This window comes from Nyctereutes procyonoides, unplaced genomic scaffold (genome assembly GCF_905146905.1).
Source record: "Nyctereutes procyonoides isolate TBG_1078 unplaced genomic scaffold, NYPRO_anot_genome, whole genome shotgun sequence".
Lineage (NCBI taxonomy): Eukaryota > Metazoa > Chordata > Mammalia > Carnivora > Canidae > Nyctereutes > Nyctereutes procyonoides.
Window position 1 is genome coordinate 64,894,852 of NW_026575051.1, and position 22,466 is coordinate 64,917,317.

The following is a 22,466-nucleotide window of genomic DNA, read 5'->3' on the forward strand; positions in this document are numbered from 1 at the left end:
TTAGATGTTACTCACCAAGACCCTAACCCGGCCACAGAGAGCCAAAGCAGCAGCTACTGCTGCAGGGAGGGTCCTGAAACTTCATTTGCAGTCTGCCCTCTAGCGAGACAACACAGTACTTCAAATAACGAGGAATAGAAAAGATTTTTTTTTTTCCCTTTCTCTTTCAGAGAGCAAAAAAATTCAAGTTTTCCGGATAGTGCAAGGTGAGGCATGTTTCCTCAGAAGACAGCTTCCAGAGCTGAATTAAGCAAGGCTCACAAGGATAGGTCCCCGGGGCTGAGTTAAAGACAGGTGGTGCTGTGGTAGTGTCCCTGTAGAGCCAAAGATCTTTCTTCTCACATCCTTGGAACCCTCCAGGGTTCTCCTTGGGCAGTGGCATTGGGTTCCCTGACCTCTCATCATAAAAGTAGGACCCATTCTAAGAGCAACCAACCTATCAGAAACGCTCAAATAATAGGCTTTCCATTATTATTATTATTTTTTTTTTTGGCAAATCATTAACACAGAGGAGCCTTTCAGAAGGGCCACGTTGAATTTTTAAAAAGGCAGAGATGCACACGTTTTATAAAAAGACCAAGTCTTTGTGGCTGTGATTTTTCAGGTGAAAATCCATCTTGTGGAGGTGGCTTGGATGTTGGTAAGGCAGGTGATCTTGAGACCGGTTGTCTGGACTTTGCTTCTGTCCTTTTAAAAACCTTCAGAATTTGGCTTGCTTCAGTTTATCAATATGGTAACAGAGTTTCAGCGCGGGTCCCAGTTTCAGACCCAAGTACTTCATGATCATATCGCTCTTCAGCAACAAGAGAGCATTGCCATCGATCTCCTGGTGGAACAGGATCAGAAAAAAAGAAAATCCAGAAGATGGTCAGATTAATCCAACAGTGGCTACGGTTAACTCGTGGTTGGGGGATGAGGTGATGGAATATGGATTCACTCGGGCACACATTCTCTTAGTCCTAGGGCAGTATCTTCTTTAAGAAAATAAGTTAAAGCAGGCCAATACCATGTGCCCCTCTTCCCATAATCTCCCTGAGGTCATATGACACACTGGATATTTCATATTCCTGCTCCCTCGATTGAAGGAACCAAACCTAAACCCAGTTATGCTCCCAATGTCCCCCATGTGATCCTTCTCTCATCTCCTCTAGGGCTAAAGGAGCAAAACATCTGCAATAGACTGAATGTTTGTGTCCTCCACCCAAATTCAAATGTTGAAATCCTAACCACCCCCCTCTGCCCCAACCCCCGAGTGATGGTATTTGGAGACGGGGACTTTGGGAGGTAATGAGGTCATGAAGGTGGAGCCCTCAGGAATAGGATTAGTATCCTAATACAGCAAGATGGTGGTCTGCAACCCAGAAGAGGGCTCTCACCCCGATCTTGGACTTCCAGCCTCCGGAGCTGAGAAGTACGTTGCTCTTGCTCAGGAGCCAGCCAGTCTATGGTACTTTGTTACAGTAGCCTGAATGGACTAGACCAAGTGTCATCCGTCAGACCCCAAAAGTAGCTGTTACTCTTCCATTTCAGGTGCTGGTGTGAGGCCCTGGTATTCCATCCATCACCCTAGTCTCTTGTTTCTTTTCTTGGTAAGCCCACCGACCTTGAGCTGATTACCGAATTGCTAATTACACAATGACGAGGGAGTTCAGGGGTTCAGTAATACCAGGGGGCATACAACTAACTTATGCACCTGCTTCATCCCAGGGTTTAGCACAAAGAACTACTAAGGGGATGCCAACCCCTCGAGGTCGTGGTCAAGGTCGTTCCCATTTGTCTGAACATGGTAAGTCTCCAGAATGCTTGTTGAATTCATGAACCTAGGAAGGCTGGGTTTCCTCGATCACCTATACTGTTATTTTCAGGTCACAAGAGACAAAAGGTAGATAGTTTGGGTTCTCAGTTCGCAGGAAGAGGCAGTTACAGGACTCCTACAACTGTGTGAGGGCCATCAGCCCCTCTCATGCGTCTAGCCAGCCAGCCGGAAGCACCTACTCCGTATCAGTCACTCTCTGCGTCGTTGGCAAAATAGCAGAGTGGACAAATCTCATCTGCGGGCCTCATCTTCTCTCTTTACCCCACCCCTCCTGGTCTCCCACCGTCCCCTACCACTCTGGAAGAGGGCCAGATCTGTCTCAACAGAACCCACTCTGTGCTCCTTGCTTGCAAGGGCCCACTGTCCAGCGATGTCAAATATATCCCTAATGAAACGTGAGGGTCGGGTTAGAGGAGTCTCCCCAGATCTGACAATATGGTTTCTATGACAGAAGCACCAAATAAAGACAGGACAGATGGGAGAATATCGTGGTAACTGTGCTAGGCCAGAATAACGCTCCCATCCTTCCCCCCAACGTGTCTATGTCCTACTCCCCGAACCTGTGAGTATGTTAGCTTCCCTGGCAAAAGGGAATTATGGTTGCTAATGAGCTAGCTTTATTTATTTATTTTTTTAAAGATTTTATTTATTTATTTATACATGAGAGACAGAGAGAGAGGGAGGGAGAGAGACACAGGCAGAGAGAGAAGCAGGCTCCATGCAGGGAGCCTGACGTGGGACTTGATCCTGGGTCTCTAGGAACAGACCCTGGGCTGCAGGCGGTGCTAAACCACTGAGCGACCCAGGCTGCCCTGAGCTGGCTTTAAAATCAGGGAAGTATCCTGGGTAACTGGGTGGGAGAGACCGTGTAACCACGGGGATCCTGAAAAGTGGAAGAAGAAATCAGAAGAGAGAATCGAAGTTGGCAGCCTGGGAAGGCCTCGCCTGCTGCTGCTGGACCTGAGGCCCAGGGCCGAGGCACACGGGCCAAGAAGTGAGGGTGGATCCAGATGTTGGAAAAGGCAAGGAAATGAATTCTCCCTGGAGTTTCTAGAAAGGAATTGTCAGCCCTGCAGAGGCCTTGATCTCAGCCCCACGGAGATCCCCATCAGACCCGTGACCCCCCTGAACTGGAAGATAATAAAGCTGTGTTGGTCTAAGCTAGATGTTGGTGGGAACTGGTTAGAGCAGCCATAGCAGCAGATGGGCAGAGTCATCCTGGCAGGTGAGGTCTTAATTATTACCTGTTTGTTTTGTTTTGTTTTCATTGACCGTCTTTATTTCGGAATCTCCTAAATAGTTTTAAGACTACGTGCCTACACGCACTGCTGGTAAAGGCCAAAACGGAGGAATAGATGGGACAAAGCTCCCCTCCTAAAAGCCAAACCAAGTGGCTGGCCTCGGCGAGGGGCGCCCCCAGGACCCTGCTCCCACCCCCCCCTCCTGCAGCCCCGGCCCTCCCGCCCCCCAGGCCCGGCCCCCACCCCGCGCCTACGTGCTTTCTGAAGAGCTCCACGTGAGGGCCCAGGGCCTGCGGGTCAGCGTCTTTCACGAACCAGACCACATCCTCCACGGTCCAGGTGGAAGGGTTCCTGCTCCTCGGCCGCCGGGCGTCCTGCCTGGCCGGAGAAGGGTTCGAGGCTGGATGGGTAGGCACAGAGGAGGACGTGAGACACAGGACGAGGCCTACCTGGTGCTGCCTGCCCCCCAACCCCGGCCCCAGGCCGCGGCACCTGTCACCTCCTGTGACAGGCCCCTGACACCCCTGGATGGGTAGGCACAGAGGAAGACGTGAGACACAGGACGAGGCCCCGCGGCCTACCTGGTGCTGCCTGCCCCCCATCTCCAGCCCCAGGCCGCGGCAGTGGCCTGAGCACCTCCTGTGACAGGCCCCTGACACCCTGTGACACAGAAAGGCTGGGAGTGGCTGCTCTGGCCAGGAGCCTGGAGCGCACAGCTAGGCCCCTTCTGGAGGCAGGGCCTCCCATCCAGGCCTAAGTCCTCTGTTCTCCCAGGGAGGGAAGTGTTAGAAAATGGATCTCCTTCAACAGGCTGGGATCCTCCGGGTCCACGTTGGAGATCTGCAAACCCTCCCTGCCCAGCTCTACCTCAGTGAGCCCCGGGCCTCCTGGAAGCGGGTACTTGGTGACCAGAGAAAGCTTGCCAGGATCGATGTCCACCGGACCCCTAAAGTGCTGGGAGGCCAAAATGAATGCAGATCCTCTCGGCCTCCACTGGTGACACTGAGACAATACAGCCATGGCAGGATTGAGGTGCATTCTGGTCCCTGTGCTGGGTCCCTGTCCGTGAGGGGCCGTCCTCTGCTCTGCGCGTGTGACTGCTGCAGGCAGGCACCGAGCACCTTCACGGCCCCCTGCTCTCCCGCGCCCTTGCTCCAATCTACCCCACTAGGCTGGGACGTCCTTGACAGCGAAGGGCCTAGTCCTGTGCCTGGTGCAGAGCTGGCCTTGACGAACGGTGGCTGCGTGAGTTGCACTGTTGCACATGTAGGTCTCCCACATGGCAGATTAAAAGGTGCAGGGCAAGTGAAGGAGGAGGAAAATAAGGAATCAGATGTCCGGCACTTTTTAGGCATTGACTTTTTTTTTTTTTTTTTTTTGTATGTCCCAAACTACCTCATCCTTTTTCCCCAGGCTCAGCATCTCCTCCTACCCCTCAGGTTTCTGAAACCACAGCGACATCTCTATTTCCACTCTATCTCTCCCACCCGTATCTGCTCCCCACATTGAATTATTCTAAAGCTCTTAGAAGGATGCCTCTGACCCCTCCCTTCCACCCGGCTTCCCCTGTCTGGGAACTTCTTACCCAATCCCCTGCAATGGTTTTCTATGGACATCCTTGCCCTGGGATCTCTTCCTTCTACAGAAAAACTGTCTACTGGCTCAGTGCTTTCCCTAGACCCAGCTCTGTCCGTGCCTTGCCTCGGCATGGATTCCAGAGTCCCCACTCTAGGTCAAGGTCAAGGATTCTCTTTGATCTTAATCATATCTCTCCTTCTGGGACAGAGGGGAAGAGTTTTGGTGCCAAGAGAGACCTAGGAACAATCCCGCCACCCTCATTGTGAGCAATTTGACCACGACTCAGCTCATTAGCTGTAAAATGCAATGTTGTCCTCCAGGAAGGGCAAGTGTCAGGACTGAAATGGGATCAGGCCTAGCCCTGGAGCAACCATGCTTCAGATGCTCCAGAGAGGGAAGGAGGTGCCCTGCCTGCCTCCACTGCCCTCCTGTACCCTCCCTGCCCCCACCCAGGCACACGGACCAAGTGTCTCCCCAGCTTCCCTTCTCCGTCTCTAGCCGATGCTTTTGGCTTTTCTCTAAAAGCATTTACCCTGCTGCTTTTCCACAGATGTTCCACCAGCCATCAAAGCCCAGGCGGGCTCCTTTACAGGCAGCATGTCTGTGTCCTGCCACCTGGATATCACTTTCCTCTGCTTTTAACCCCCACAGCTTTGTGCCAAGATGCTGTCCACGATGGCCTTATACTGCAAATAGGCATGCCTGTAACCTCCAGTTCGGTTTACATTTCTTGAGGATGATCATTCTCATCCCCCCACCCCTACCCCATTCATTCCATAAACATCCACAGAGGGTCTCTTCTGTACCAGGTCCTGGGCAAAGTGTTTGGTGAAAAACAGGATCCTCTTGTTACTGGGTTTATAATCACTGACTCCTCCACAGTTCTAAGTAGATGTGTTTGTAAATATGGGCTCGAGAAGTGTAAAATGAATCAATATATTTTGTAGAAACACTGTACATAACTCCTAGAAAAACCTTGAGCAGGTAATCCTTCATTCTGTCTTTGGACCAGAAGAAAGCAGAGGCTCGAACAACGAAGCAGTTTCCCTACAGAATCATCCTATGGCCAGAAGCTTCAGTTTCCCTTTGCCTCCTCCAGCCTCAAACTGCAGTGATTCCCTGATGTCTCCTACTTGCTCCTCTTCTTAATGAGCCCGAGAAGGGCACGCTTCTCCTTCAGTGCTGAGCAGTACAGCATCGTGTTTCCAAATCCTGCCCTAAACTCACCACGGTTTGGCTGAGAATTGCATCTATTTGGAGGTTTCCCCCCGCCTCTTACTTGCTGGGCCTAGAAGGGTCCCCGAAGGTGGGTTGGCATGGGGCATGTGGCCGGGCACCTCTTAATGCCCCCTGGATGCTGATGCATGCTCATTAGAGAGATTTCACCGCATTTAAAGACATCTGCTCTCAACATGGGGACGGAGATCCTATTCGCCTTGGATCTCACCCCATGAGAGCTCTGGCCCTAATCGGGGTGACAATAAAGGCTCTGAATGACAGAGGTCTTGGGTGCCGAGAATGATTTTAGAGGGATCAGAGCAGAGGTCAGAGGGAGGTTCCTGTATCGTACAGGAAGGAAGAGTACCAGACAGATTCTGCATCGTCCCGGGGAGCCCAGGCCCCTTGTGCAAGGTCAGGGTGCTACTTTGCTAGGGGGCCAGAGCGGGGGCTGAGAAGGAGGGACGGGCTTGCCCTCAGTGAGGACGGCTTGTCTTTGCAGTCCAGGTGATGGCCGTGGAGGGAGGCAGCCCCGTTGGAAGCAGCTTCGCTCCTGGAGCCCGGGGCCCGCTGTGGGCATCACTGGCCCTTGCTGGATGCAAGGCAGCAGCCCGGCCGGCGTGGTGCCTGTCTCGGGGCCCTCTGAGTCATGCAGGGCAGAGAGCAGCGGGAAGCCTGGCACACCTTGGGAGTTGCTCAACATCCAAAGCACATAAAGTCACTGTAGAAGGAAGAGGAATGGAACTTTCCAGTGGCAGGTTTGTAAAGCCTCTGCAGTGGCGTGTGCTCTCAAAGATAATAAATACGCCAGCACCCCCTCGGGTGGCGGGGAAGGTGTCAGGAAGACGGATGGGTCGGGCCTGACACCGCCAGGCCAGGCAGGGGTGATTGGACAGCAATAAGGCATGATGGATGTGAAAAGAATCCTGCTCGTGGAGCACCAGGGCGTGCGAAGCGCTCACCGAACGCCTTTATGGGGAGGCAGCGGCGTTCTCCAGCTCAGGGAACTTTGTGCTCTGCGTGTCCCTTTACTGGAGCTGCCGTGAAGAGTGAAACCCGGCTGTGAGTGGATGTGTAGTGGAAGACGGGGTGGTTGTTTCTAAAGTCGATCTCACACACGCCAGGAACGGAGTGCCCATGAATCAGTGTTCACTGCAACCCCAGGCGTTGTCGCGGCCCAGGTACTTGCACTGCTGTGCGTGAGTCCCTGTGTCTCACACATGCCCGCAACCACACACATCATGTCCTTTTGCTCATCCATAATTCAAAGAAAGCTTGTTAGCTAACCGTAGCATCATGTGGGAAAATGGAATGAGCAATGGGCTGGGGGTCAAAAAATCCCCACCACCCACCAGCTGTGTAAGCACCTTTGTGCTTCTGGGTGTGAAATGAGGGAGGTGGGAAGAATGTCTAAGGCTCCTTCCCTCTCTGCCGTTGTTCTGGGCCCTTTATGCCACCGGCTGTCCCGCATGACACCGAGGGAGTCACCTTCTCATGCATCAGAAAGCCTCATGGTTGTGTCCATGTGCAGAACACACTGAACCAGGAGCCAACAACCCCTTCCTGGCCCTGATCATTCTCAGTGGGCTTCGGTTCCTTCATCTTGTTTCTCAAAAGTATTATAGGACTCAAGTGAGTGTGTGGCTTCGGGTTGGAGCCTGATGACAAGCATCTTGAAGCTCATCAGTCTCCAAAAGGACCCCTTGGCCCTCTCAACCCCTCTAGCAGCTGGATCTGGGTTGGGAGGGATGGGGGTGAAGGCAAGAAAAGGGTAGATCCGTTCTCAGCTCCTCCTAGCCACCTGGTCCCTGTAGAATGCGTCCTTCCTAGAAACGAGGCCATGCAGAGTGTGAGAGGGGCCCAGGCTAGCTGGGCAACATAGTAGTTTAAAACAATGTTGTTTTCCATTATTTCTATTATAAGAATTTTCAAGACTCTGTGAGGTGAGAAAGATAGGAGATGGGAGAGAGTCTGACCAATCCTCAAATTTTAATCAGGTTTTTCTTTTTCCCCCTAAAGATTTATTTATTTTAGAGAGAAAGAGAGCATGTGAGCTAGGGGAGGGGCAGAGGAGAAGCAGACATGGGGCTCTATCTCCTGACCCTGACACGGAGATCAGGACCTGAGCCGAAACCAAGAATCCGATGCTTAACCAACTGAGCCACTCAGGTGCCCCTCAGGTTTTTCTTTTTTTTCCTTCAAGAGCAGCTGACAGGATCAGAAGAGAGGATGCCCCTAGAGGCAAGGAGAGCCCACAGGCCTGAAATGAGGCCAAATTGGGCTGGATCCTTCTCTACCACCGTAGACACTGGACAAGCAATTTGACCTCTGCTAAGAAGCTACCAGCCACTCCTTCTCCCCACTGTCCCTGCCCAGTCAACGCCGGCTTCCCTGGTCCAGCTGGCTCCACTGTCACTCCTCAGGGAAGCCTTTCTCACCTCCCTGGAGTAGGCTCAGTGGCCCCCCCTAGCTGATTCTCTCATAGCATCCGTACTTCTCCTTTGGAGCGATAGTCTCAGCTGTCATTAAGTTGGCGCGATACTGCCATTGCACATGGTCAGAGAGCAGGGCCCACGTGTGTCTTGCACACAGCTCCATCCCTAGACCTGAGAGAAGCCCCGGCATAGTATCTGCTGGCTGAAACTGAGCAAAGCCTCCTTGAGTCTCCATCGCCTCACCTATCAAACACCTGCCACGTTATGAGGATTAAATGGGATAATGTGAAGCATTAAACAGTAAGAATTCATCAAAAGGTAGTTGCTATTCTTCTAATCGCTATGATATGTCATTCTCCAACGGCCAATAGATTTGTCTTCCTAAAGTCCATGGCCATCAACTTACCTCCCTCTTCAGAAATATCTGGTTCGCACAAACTAAAGCCCAATTTGCCTGACCTGGACCCCAAGTCTCCCAGCATGCTTTCCCTCAGCATTTCTGCACAAACTCTCTCCTTGCCCTGGAATGAATAAGCTCCTGCCCTGCCTTTGCTCACTTCAGCCCCTGCGCATTGAGCAGGGGCCCCATTCTCCTTTCTTTCTGACTGAGTGGTCTCTCTGTCTATCCACCCAACACCTCACCTGATGAAGCCAACTCTAATCCGTGGGAAGCATTTGGGCGGTCCTACCAATGTCGTATTTACTTCATTTCTTGATTCTGAAACCTGGACCTAATTGTGGTTGGGAATCCTACAGCATGCAAAAGTTAGGAAGCTTTTGTTATTTGAAAACTTTATAGCTCTTGGTGCTATAACATCTTGGACGAGAGACGGGGAAGAGCTCTCCAATTTTTACCCAAGTATCAGCACAAACGAAGGAAATGTGTCCTGTGACGACATCCCCTCAGAGTCCACTGGCAGAGGTCATAGGTACGATATGTCGAGACAGCAGGAGGCCAGGGTAAGCACTCCTCAGAAGGCTGAGAAGTTTGTCGTGTCATCTATACCTACTCTCCTGCCTGCAGCTCGTGCAGTTTTCTGGCTTCCATGGTTTTAAATTATTTTGATTAGCACCACAGGAGAAAATCCATTTTTAGGTCCCTTCTAGGGTTTATGACTTGGGTCAAAGTCAAACCCTCTTAAAGAAGTACAGTTTCTTTACATCTACTTTCACTTGGGATGGAATTCCAAAGCAAGACAGAACAGTTCCTTGGGTGAGGGAAAACTTAATAACCCTCCAGAGGGCCCACAGTAAGCGTCCACACTGGCAGCCAGGTGACAAATGGGCAAGGAAGCCAATGGTTTTCTCTCCTACTTTAATATACTGCCACTCAGTTGAGCATGGCTTATCTCCATGGGTTCCAAATGTGTTTAGCTGTGCAAACTTGGTTCGAGCAAAGCATATGCAAAGCCCCACCCTGCAAATGTGAAGAGGCCCTGGTTAAAGAGGGTGGGGTGTTGGAGTCCTATCTGTTCCCATCCCCTCTTCCTTAGCCCCCAGAACCTCAGCGAGACCCCCTGCATCCCACTGACCATAGCTTGGAAATCCTTGGGGTAATTTTGAAAGACGCAGGCTTTGGAGCCAGTAAAAGTCAAATCTTGGCTCAACATGTGAACGACCTTATCTGGATCTTCGCTTTCTTTACCTCTGCGCTATATACGATAATACCCACTATAATAATATACATGTACTGTAATAGTAAGTTATAAAATTAACTGATAAAAGTCATAAACGATGTAAGGAAAGTGGCTCATCGTAGGTGCTCAATAAGTAGCTATTTAGTATAGGCCTCAAATAAGCAGGCCCCTTTTCTGGGGCTGTGGAGGATTCAGGGATGAGCAAGGGACCTTACAAAGCTGAGGGGCTGTGTCCTATCATGGGACAGGAAAGAGGAAATGCTAGAGATGAGGGAAAAAAGTGCTACAGAAGGAAATCGAGGAAATGAACATTTCTAATCTGAAGGTGTGGTTGGGACTGTTGTTGCCTCCCCAATATCTTTTTTCCTCTTCTTCTTTTGTAACGGAATCCCTGATTTCCAGCTGCGATCGTGGCTGCTTAGAATGAAACCGTATTTCCAGGTTCTCTTGCAGCTGGTGGCCATGTGACGACTTCTGGCCAACAAGATGTAAGCAGAGTGGAGACCTCTTTCAGAGAGGTCAGCACTGCCCTCGGTCCTCATATTCTCCTACCACCTCCTTCCACCTTGATGCTAGAATGATAACTGGCTGGCTTTCTGGTATCAGTGGTTCCATCTAGTGTACTGGTTAAAGGAATTGTTGGAGCATTTGAGAGGTAATGTACCTACAAAGGGTGAATAATTTTATTTTTCTTCAGTGTAACATAGAGGCTCAACAATGACCTTCAGCTGCTACATCCTGCAGCAACTTTACTCTGAGGAAGCTGGGCAGCTGTGTGATTTTTAAAATATCCTATAGCCCAGAGGGGTCTTGCTAATTGTTCATAATTTACTCTAATTTGCTGGGTATCAAAGTTCTCACTAATATTTCTAAGTTGTTTAAGAGACGGTCAGTCTTCAGGATATAGTTGGCAATTTGCTTGGAGTGGAAGTTAGCAGGCACTGCTGGGCTCCAGCTCTCTGATTTTACCCAAGATCCCAAGAGGAAGAAGTCCTGAGTGAGTGGGGCTCTCCTGGGAGCAACCAGAGCTCTAATAGAGAGAGCTCTCTCAGAGCTGGTTCCCAGGGAGGGTCTGGGCCTCCCCTCAGGCAGACTCCTCAGACAGCTAATCAGGGTGTCATTCCGGGAGAACAAAGGGTTGGGATGGAGATGAAAATGAAAGATAAGAAGGTTATTAAGGCTGGGATGAGAGAACCTCCCAGGGCTCCTCTAGGAAGAGACAACAAGGGGCTGGGGAAAGGAAGCTACCTTGAGATCCCTTTGAGGGGTCCCAGATTCCCCTCATCTAGGGCCACCAGATAGACTGGGATGGAGCATACAATTCTTCAGCTAAGGATAGAAGTTCTCTTCATCCAAATCACGCCTTCTTCTTACTGCTTGAATCCTATAGTTAAGACCTAGGGCCAGATACCCCACCAACTTGAATGGAAGAGACAGTAAATATCTCTTTAAAAAGTGTTACCACTCATGGGATTATGAGTCAATTCAATCAGTCAATTCAATTGTCCCAAGAAAATGGGAACTGGGTTGAGGAGAAGGGGTTGAGAGGAAGAGACATATGAAGGCCAGAGGGACACCAAACTGAAGGTTTTGACAAGCAGGGGCAACACGAGGGCACTGGCATCATGATAGGAGCACAGAGACAATGAACACTTACTGACCAACTCTCTACCAGATGTTACACAAACTTGGGGGATAAGCCTAGGAAATAACTGGGGTCCCCTCATTTACTTTAAGATGTTGATTTATGCCACATTTTGTTCTCTTTTCTTGTTCTTAAAAATCAGGTGGAACAGTGTCTCTCTTCTTTGGAAAATGTGTTTTGTCCACTCAAATCTTCCTCCTGGCCAATGACTCTATGTGACCATGTTGGGAAGTAGTCTGTAGGGTGCCACTATACTGGGCAAGAGCCCCCGTGACTGAGGGATCCTGTGCTCTGCTCCTCAGAACTGCCTTCCCCTCCAGGGCTTCCTGCCCACCTTTCTATCCTCAACCAGGAGAGGCATGTGTGGGACCGGGGAGGTCTTTGAGGGGAGCATATGGACGATGTTGGATCATACAAAATAGCTCATCACTGTGGCTTCTCAGGCCTACTGGGAGAGAGATTCAAGGCTCAGAACAAAAATGTGCCTTGCCAGAGAAGACAGCCAACCCACTCAGAGGCTCCAGAGGGGCAAGACGAAGATTCCCTGACTCCTCGGCCTGGGGCCTCCTCTCTTCAGCAGTTTTCAGGTACAGAGCTACTGGGCTGTGATCTGTTGAGAGGTGTGCTCACATGATCCGTGACTAATAATGTTTAGTGAGCTCTTACCATGTCCTAGGTCTTCCTAGGTCTTGCACTAAATACATATATAAGCTTATTTACTCCTTCCAACAAACCTATGAGATAGATGCTATTATTATCATTCCAATTTTACAGGTGAGGAAACTGAGGCACAGAGTAGTCCAGACTTCCAAAAGGTCATACAGTCAGGAAGTGGTGGGTCCAGGATTCCAGTCCCGTGCATCTGGCTCCACCGTCCATGTGATTATCCACTATGTTCTACCACCTTTGTTCATTAATGCAATACTGAAACTTGAAAATAATTTTTTAAAAACCCATAATTCACAATGGATGCCAAGCTATCCCTGGAATGAGAGTACTTCCATGCATTGCGTCCCGACAAGGTACCTTTAATGGGTGAGCCAGAGGTGGTATTACAACCAGCACTATGGAAATGTTTAACTCTGGTATTTGTATCCTGCAAATGTCACCCACTATGGAAGAGAAGATGCTTTAACTGGTATCTGGTTCTTCTTTCTCCTGACACAGAATTTGATCTACATCTTCCAGATTCTCTTAGAGTGAGGTGTGGCAAGATGGCCACCTCTTGCCAATGAAATGTGAGTGGAAGTCGTGGGCATCATTTCCAGGCTCTAGGGAAGAGCGTGTGCCTTCCCTGCTTGCTCTTTCTTTTTTCTACCCGCTAAGTGTTGGGGGGCATGGAGGCCAGGGAATAGCAGAGCCACTCAATGGATAAAGCTGAGCTCACAAATTGGGTTGCATCTGCCAACTGAGAGCACCCACCTTGGACTCTTGAACAAAAAATAAATTTCTGGTGCATTTGAGCCACTGTACGTTGGAGTCTACTTATGCCTACAGCCTAGCCTACTCTAATTTACCACTTTCTTTACTGCGTTCAAAGGTTGAAATTAGCTGCCTTTAAAAACAACAGACATCCATGAAAGGGCTTCTGATTTCCCAGTGTTCTCATGTTCAGACAGCACGGTTCCCCCCTCCACTGCCCCCCACCCCTGTCCCCCTACATGCAGTGATCCCAGGGCAAGGTCTGAGGAGGTTCAATCGCGGGGAAGTCAGAGCATGCATTACATTACCACATCTGTTTCCTTCAAGAGAGGTCCCGTTTCTCTTGGGGCTGGAGACTGGGGGCCTCAGCCCAGGTGCCAAGAGGCCTCCAGAGGACATGGGGCTGGAGCGGGGACCACCGGCAGTGGTGACCAGGCCTCCCCCAAGATGGCCATCTCCAGAGTTCTGCCTCTTGCAGTACAGCGAGGAGGAGGTGGGCAAGGGGCCCCTGTGGCTAAAGGCGGAGGTGGATGGGTCCACACTGTAGCGGTTCATGCCTACAGGGTTCGCCAGGCAGTCCTCAGTGGTGACTGTTTTTGCTAAGTGAGAAGGCAGGACAGAGAAGCAGAGATCAGAAAGCAAGTCAACAGGCTACTTGACAGTTTTGGCAAATGTTTCCCCCCAGCACAGCTGTCACCATCTGCCGGGATGAGAGATGAAGTAGAATGGACCCCACATCACAATCTCAAATAGTTCACCTCTCAACAGACTGAGACCCTTGCCTCACCAACAAAGCATATTATAGTAGGGATGGGAGATGTGCCTCCCTGTGTTCAGAGGAAAGTGATGATTTTGGCTATTGATGACTTGAAAGTAAAATTCAAAGGTCTTTCTCCTTGCATGGTCTTGCTCTTCCAACAGTCTCTCCCAGCTTGTCTCTGCTCTCTTTTCTCTTTGCCCACTAACACTGCCGTCCTCACCTGGCCCGGGAGGCTTTAAGCAGGAGTCACAATATCCCTGAGTTAAAGAAACTATTTGACCTGGGTGGAGATACAGGGGCAATGGTGCTTCCTCCCCACACTTTTAGTCACAGAACACATGAGGGTACTGTCCTTCCTCCAAAGCTAACAAATTGGAGACACAAATGCTGATCTGGTAAGCCCCATGGTCCTCCCTTTCACCTGCAGGTAAGAGGTAAAGAGCCTATCAAAAGAGCAAGAGGAGTAGAGGACCTGAAGAGTCAGCCAACCTCATCATCAGCTCCCCTTTGTCCAAGTAAATCATGACTTTCTACACTTTTAAGGCTCAATCTCAGTTTGTTGAACTCTGTCTGTGAGTTCTACCTATGGTCAAAAAGTGTGGGGTGTTTTGTCTTATTTCTAAGGACAAAGTTCAAGGGCATTATGGGGATAGAAAGAGAAAGAAAAATATTCTACGAATTCCCTCCCATCCCAGACAAGATCATATATGCCTAGTCTCATCAATAATCGTCCCTATACCTCATATGATCAAAACGGATCTTGACACCCACAAAGAAAATGTGCTAGAGTAGCAAAAACAAATAAATCCTTTAAGGTTGGCAATGAGGAAAAACAAGATCCAGATGTCATCTTCATGCATGGATTCCTCTCATAATGCAGATATTGAAAGATTAAGATTTGATTTTAATCAAGGAGCTAGCAATTATTCTCATAGATGGGGATAGATATGGAACTTGCCTGGAAATAAAAGCCATTGCTTACAGGATGACACTAAAGCAGGGCTTAGAGCAAAATTTATAGCTGTAAATACTTACATTTAAAAAGAAGAAAGATCTCAAATTGATAACCTAAACTTTCACAATAAGATACTGGGGGGAAAAAAGAACAAACTATACCTGAAGTAAGCAGAAGGAAGGAAATAAAGATTGAAGCAGAAATTAAGTAAAGACTAGAAAAACAATGGGGAAAATCAATGCAGCCAAAGCTGGCCCTTTGAAAAAAACATCAACAAATTTGATAAACTTTAACTAGATTGACCAAAGGAAAAAAGAAAAAAGTCAGATGACCAGAATCAGAAATGAAAGAGATGACATTATTACAAATCTTATAGGAACAAGATGGATCATTAAAGGGTACTATGGACTATCATATGCCAATAAATCAGGTAACTTAGAAGAAATGGACAAATTACCAAAACTGACTAAAAAAATAGACAATCTAAGCAAACCTGTAACATGTAAAAAGCATGAATTAATAATCAAAAACATTCACAAAGTAACCCAGATGGTTCCATGAGTGGATTCTATCAAGCATTTAAAGAAAAACTAAAACCGATTCTTTACAAACTCTTCCAAAAAATAGAAGAGGAATGTTATGGACTGATGTGTACCTTCCAGAATTCATATTTTGAAGCCTTAACTCCCACAGAGACTACATATAAGGAGATAATAAAGATTAAGTGAGGTCTTAAGGTTAGGAACTTAATCTTAGAGGACCAGTTAGGCAGATAGTACTCACAAGAAGATGAAGAGACATAAGACAGGGCATGCACATGCTGGCTCACGTACATGTGCTTTCTCTCTCTTTCTCCCTCTCTCCTTGTCCCCCAGCAACACAGATGCACAGAGAAGAGGCCAGGAAGGGACATAGCTAGACAGTGGCTGTCCACAAATCATGAAGAAAAGAGAGCTTTCAACAGAAACCAACCCTGATAAGATCTTGATCGTACACTTCTGGCCTCCAGAACTATGAGAAAATAAATTCTGTTGGTTAAGCCCCCTAGACTATGGTATTCTGTTATGGCAACCAACCAAACTGATAAGAAAGGGATACTTCCCAACTTATTCTATGAGGCCACTATTATTATTACCCCGATACCAAAACCAGAAAAAGACATCTCAAGAATAGAAAACTACAGATTAATATTTCTTATGAATATGGATGCAAATATCCTCAACAAAATCCTAGCAGATCAAATCCAGTTACATATAACATGACTTATACACCATGACCAAGTAGGATTTATCCCAGGAAGGCAAGGTTGGTTTAACAGTCAAAAATCAATTAATGTAATATGCCATATAAATAGAATTTAAAAAAAAAGAGCACAATCATCCCAATAGTATGACAAAATTCAATGTCTTTTCCTGATAAAAACACTCAACACACTAGGAATAGAAGGGAACTTCCTCAACTGGGAAAGGGCATCTACAGCTAACACCACAGTGAATGGTGAAAAGACTGGATGCTTCTCCTCCTAAGATCAAGAAAAAGACAAGGATGCTTATTCTCACTGTATCTATGAAATATTTTGCTGGAAGTTCCAGTCAGGGCAATTAGGTAAGAAAAAGAAAGCAAGGGCTTCTAGATGGGGAGAAAGAAAGAAAACTATCTCTTATATGTAGAAAATCCTAAAGAATCCATTAAAAACATTATTGGAACTAATAAACAAGTTTAGCAAGGTTGCAAGATGCAAGATCAATATGCAAATATCAGCAGCTGTGTTTCAGATTAAACAGTCTGAAAATGAAGTTAAGAAAAACAACTTCACTTATAATAGCATAAAATAGAATAAAATATGGAGGAATAGATTTAACAAAAGAAGTGTAAAACTGAAAACTACAAAACACTGTTAAAAGAAAGTAAAGAAAATCTAGGGGCACCTGGGTGATTCAGTTGGTTAAGCCACTGCCTTTGGCTCAGTCCTGATCCTGGGTTCCTGGGATCAAGCCCTATGTCGGGCTCTCTGCTCAGTGGGGAGCCTGCTTCTCCTTCTCCATCTGCCTGCTGCTCCCCCTGCTTGTTCTCTCTCTCTCTCAAATAAATAAATGAAATCTTTAAAAAAGTAAGTAAAGAAGATCTAAATAAATGGGGGAAAATCCCATGTTCATGAATCCGAGGATTACATATTGTTAGGATGGCAATACACCCTAAATTGATCCACTGAGTCAATATGATTCTTGTTAGTACTCAGTTGACTTCTTCATAGAAATTGACAAGCTGATTCTAAAACTCACATGATTTTCGAGGGACCAAGATTAATCAAAACAATCATGCAAAAAGAACAAAATATAGCCTTCACACTTCCCAATTCCAGAGCGAACTACAAAGCAATGATAATAAAGACAGTGTGATACTGGAATAAGAATAGGCACGGAGATCAATGGAATAGAATCGAGAGTTCAAAAATAAACTGATGGGTCTACGTTCAGCTGATTCTCCACAAGGGTGCTAAAATCATTTAATGGAGAAAGAAAAATCCTTTCAACAACTGATGTTGGAACAACTGGATATCCACATGCAAAACGATGTCATTGGACCCTGACTTCATACCATATACAAAAATTCACTCACTACGGGCCAAAGACCTAAGCTTGAGAACAAAAAGGTATAAAACTCTTAGAAGGAGACATAAGAATAAATCTTTATGACCTAGAATTTGGCAAGATATTCTTACATTTGGCACCAAAAGCATGAGCAACACAAGAAAAAATAGGTAAACTGGACTTTAACAAAATTTAAAACGTCTCTGCATTGAAAGATAGCACCAAAAAAAGTGAAAAGATTACCCATGGAATTGGAGAAAATACTTGCAAATCATGTATTTCCTGAGGGACTTGTTTCCAGAGTAACCCAATAAGAAAAAGACAACCTGATTTAAAGATGGGCAAAGGACTTGACTAGACCTTTCTCCAAAGAAGATATACAGATGGCCAATAAAGACACGAAAACATGTTCCCCATCATTAGTCATTGGGAAATGCAAATCAAAACCACAAAGAAGCGTAGCTTCACACTCACAAGGATGGTTATAATAAAAAGTCAGATAATAACAAATGTCGATGATGCTGTAAAAAAAACTGGAACCCTCATACACTGCTGATGTGAATTGTAAAATGGTTCAGCCTCTTTGGAAAACAGTCTGGCTCTTCCTCAACTGGTTCAAACGAGAGTCACTCTACGGCCCAGCAATTCCGCTCTGAGGTGGAATTCACTCAAGAGAAATGAAAACATATGTCCACACAACCATTGGTACATGAATATATACAGAAGCACTATTCTTAATAGCCCAAAGGTGGAAATAAGCCAGAAGACTAACAGCTGATGAATGGATCCACAAAATGAGCCCTATCCACACAATGGAATATTATTCAGGCATAAAATTAAGCAAATACTGATGATACTGCTACAGTGTGAATGGACCTTGAACTATGTGTGCTAAGCCACATATGAAGTGATTCCACTTACACGAAATGTCCAGGATAGGCAAATCTATACATCTATAAATGAGAAAAGGTAGATTAGTGGTTGCTGAGGGCATGGGGGCGGGGGGATAAGGGGTGCTAGCTAAAGGATATGTGCTTTTTGAGGTGTTGAAAATCTTCTACCGTTGTGGCGGCACACTTCTGTGAATACACTAAAAACCACCATGTTGTAGCACTCTTGTACGATACATGAGTTACATCTCACTAACGCTGTTTAAAAAATTCATTGCAGAAGCCTGGTGCTAGGTGTGAACACGTCCTCAAGTGTTGTACGGGCAAGTCCGACAAACGCTGCTTTGGCCGCTGCGACACGAGTAAGCTGCGTGGCCTAAGTGTGTGCATGCTCTGTGCTTTGTGTTCTGTGGCCAGTGGAGTGCTGCAGGATGTCTTCAGGAACCTGGATGTCTACACCTTCACCTCCCACCTGGGCGAAACCAAGAGTCAGACGCTTCCTGACTGCACCACCTAGGGTGCCCCAGGGCCATGTTCTTTCTTAAGGCTCAACATTCGTCAGTATCCTTCCTTGCCTCTTCACCTGGATGACATCTATTGCATCTTTTCCATCTGAATCAGAAGACATCAGTAGGAAGACTCCAAGGAGGACCAGGCTACGGAGCCTATATATCAGGTGCCTCCTAAATGGAGTGAGGAGGAGGAAAACTATACACTTACTGAGCACCTACTAGGCTAGCACCATTCTAGGCCGTAAGCAGTAAGGCTGTCATTATGCTCCCTGTTGGAATGCTCTCGATATCTGAGATACCGATCCTTCTTGTGTCTCTGGTGGCAAGTGCCTTGGTACGTGTGAGGAGGCAATGTATGGTATCTGGCATAGATAGTGGGTGCGTGCACACGATAGTTATTGAGTAGGCATTTGGGTCACTGCGAGCAGTGTACACAGAATATGCATCACAATTCAGGTTATAAAGGACTAAATATAAATTCTTCATGTCGATGCATGATAGTGATAAAGATGTAATGAAAACATTTATTCTGTGTATTAAATATTTTAAAGCCAAATTAAATATGTCTTCCTAGTTCTCAGAGCAGTAAGGTAGAGAATGCAGATAATCCCCCAGCCTGCACGATAGCTGGGAAATACAGATGCAGGTGGAAGATTGCTCTCCTATGATGATGTGCAGAAATGGGGAGCAAGGGAACATGGAGTTTCTTGCTTTAAAAACTGCTGACGACCATGGGTGAGATCAAAGGTAATAAAAGCCACCTTCTGGGCTATGATCCAAATGAATTCATCAAAAAATAAAACCGACTTGAGACATCATCAGGCAAGAGCCCTGTACCCAGCAAAGGATACACCAGTTACTCCAGAGACAGTGGATGAACCACTGCAGAGACAGACCCACAAGCCCTCCACCCACCCCCACCACCCACCATGGCTCCGCAGAGCCTGTAGCCCCCAGGAAGCCTGGGAGTGAACAGCACATTCAGGTGCACACACTGGGGTGCCGCTCAGAATTGATGAGACACATCTGCTCAAATATGGTTAAAACAGCCTTTTCCTCACCTTTATAAATGGGGGTGCTGACACTCACATCATACCAAAGTATGAAAATGACTGACACAATCAAGGCCATCATCATTCACCCACAGGACGGAAGAGGGCCTGCGCAGAGCAGTAGCCCAGCATTTCCCCCAAGTGGTAGATGCGTCCCACTGGTGGGACAGGGGACGACTTTGGTGTATTCGTTTCCCAAGGCTACAGAAAGTACCATAAACTTAGTGGTCTAAGATAGCAGAAATGTATTCTTTTATAGTTCTGGAAGCTAGAAATATGAAATCAAGGTGTTGGCAGGGCCAGGGCCATGTTCTCTCTCTCTCTCTCTTTTTTTAGATTCATTTATTATTTATTCGAGAGAGAGAGAGAGAGAGAGCAGAAGGAGGGGCAGAGGGAGAAAGAATCTCAAGCAGACTCCATGCTGAGTGTGGAGCCCAATGTGGGGCTTGATCTTATGACCCTGAGACCACAACCTGAGCCTAAACTAAGAGTTGGACGCTTAACCAACTGAGTCACCCAGGCACCCAGGGCCATGTCCTTTCTTAAAGCTCAAGGGTAGTTTCCTTCCTTGCCTCTACCTAGTTGCTGGTGGTGGCCAACAATCCTTCGCTGTAGAAATATCCTTCCAATCTACCTCTAAGCCCACACGGCATCTTTCCTGCGCCTCTGTGTCTGTGTCCAAATGTCTTAGAAAGACATCAGTCACTGGATGAGGGCCCATGATCTAGTATGACCTCATCTGGATTACATCTGCAAAGACCCTATTTCTTTTTTTATTTTTATTTAGAGAGAGAGAGTACAAGCAGGTGTGGCAGGGGCAGAGGGAAAGGGAGAGAGAAAATCTTAAACAGGCTCCATGCCAAGCATGGAGCTCGAACTCATGACCCTGAGATCACGACCTGAGCCGAAACCAAGAGTCAGATGCTTAACCAGCGGAGCCCCCCATGTGCCCCAAAAGACCCTATTTCTAAAGAAAAGTCCTAGTCACAGGCACTGAAAATTAGGACTTGAACATGTATCTTTTTGGAAGATATGGCAACAGGTGAACGCTGTTTTTTTGTAGGCATGTATTTTAGTGTCCAGCAATAAAATACAACTAGTCCATCAAACTATGATTTCCCTGATCTGGTATCATTGCTTAAAGTGACGAACAGCTAAAAAGTTAAAAGAAATGGATCTGTTTAAAGGAATATCTTGAGTAAACACTTTTGCAATTGTTACGTGGACGTAGCAAAGATTGTGAAGGTGGTGCATTGACCCCTGGAATGCACCGAATTGGTACCAAGCCCTCTTTTCAGGTGGGTGGTAATTAAGGAAAATAAATGAGCCTCTTCTTTGAAAGCTTCCTGCAAGAGACTTTACAGTCTCCCTCACAATTAGGCCATTGTATTGCAAATCTCACTGCCCAAAAGTTCCTTGCATTTAACCCCAATTCCTCTTGCTTTAGTCAAAAAGATGACTGCTGGATACCTCGCTTTCTTACTATTCAAAACTATGAAGTCGTCAACATCCAGGGAGAGAAATTATGGGTATGCAGAGCTTCTAGGAACTAAGAATTTCACAGCATGACCCATGGATTGTTGGTTGCCTGAAACCACTATTTCGAGTCCATAAGAAGAAGGACCAAAAAAACAAAACAAAACAAAACAAAAAAGAAGAAAGACCAAATCAGTACCTGAGGAGGGAATTACGCTTCTCAGCGGGTTTTCTGGCTTTGGGGTCAGCAGTCCTGGGACTACGGCACACGCGTGCCCTCTGCACCTCTGCACTTCCAACTCCTGCGCACACACCCGTGGCAAGCCACGGGGCTGGCAGGTTAAGACGTTCTCTGCCCTCTTCTCCCTGATATTTATTTATTATTATTTATATTTATTAATATTTATATTTATTAAAATTATTTATAATATTATTATTTATTTATTATTTATTTATTTATAATATTTTTATTTCTTTATTTATTTATTAAAAAAGATTTTATTCATTTATTCATGACACAAAGAGAGAGAGAGAGAGAGAGAGAGAGATAGAGGCAGAGACACAGGCAGAGGAGAAGCAGGCTCCACGCAGGAAGGATCCAGGTCTCCAGGATCTCCAGGATCAGGCCCTGGGCTGAAGGCGGTGCTAAACCGCTGAGCCTCCCGGGCTGCCCTTCTCCCTGATTTTTAAGAAAATCGCTTCTCATCTGATGTTGAGCTTATCACCCCGGCACCTCGCATTAAACAAGAGGATCCAACCCAGTCTCTGTTTAGGGCCGTTTGATCTCCATGGAGAACATCAGCTCAGCAAAGCGGGGTCAGGGAGAGGGGGTCTCGTGCACTTTCCCCAAAATCTCCCTGCCTCTACCCAAGAGGCAAAGGACACGGCTTGTAAAATCATTAAATCTTCCCTCCAGAAAAAGGAATAATCTGCTCTTGTACGATCACAGGAGGAGGCTTCAATAGGAAGGCAAACACCCCAGTGGTGCCACCAAAGAAGGCGGCTACATTTTCAGGGTTTAATGTCTTGGGAGCCGTCAGGAGGGCCTGGTGTTCCTTTTTCAGAATTGCTAATCTGTGAACTACATTCCCCCCACACACACCCCTGCCGCTGCATATAAATCCAGCCCGTGAGCAGAGCCAAAGAACACTCTAGAAGAGTTCAAACCCACTCGAGCCTCAAGGTGTACCCATTTGCTTCTGATTTTGACCTGCGTCCAAGCCTCCCTGTTTGGGAAC

General features: G+C 47.0%; 1 protein-coding gene across 2 annotated transcripts in view; it reads right to left on the reverse strand.

Moving 5' to 3' along the window:
• Positions 1 to 542: 542 nt before the first annotated feature.
• The window catches only part of SCML4 (Scm polycomb group protein like 4), a 55,841-nt gene continuing 33,917 nt past the window's right edge, over positions 543 to 22,466 (reverse strand). For both annotated transcript variants that reach the window (XM_055330601.1, XM_055330602.1), the window contains 3 exons: positions 13,301 to 13,591; positions 3,312 to 3,457; positions 543 to 826 (listed from right to left, as the gene is read on the reverse strand). In XM_055330601.1, the coding sequence (XP_055186576.1) occupies positions 701 to 826; positions 3,312 to 3,457; positions 13,301 to 13,591 (563 nt within the window). In that variant the 3' untranslated portion in view covers positions 543 to 700. The remainder of the gene's footprint in view (positions 827 to 3,311; positions 3,458 to 13,300; positions 13,592 to 22,466) is intronic.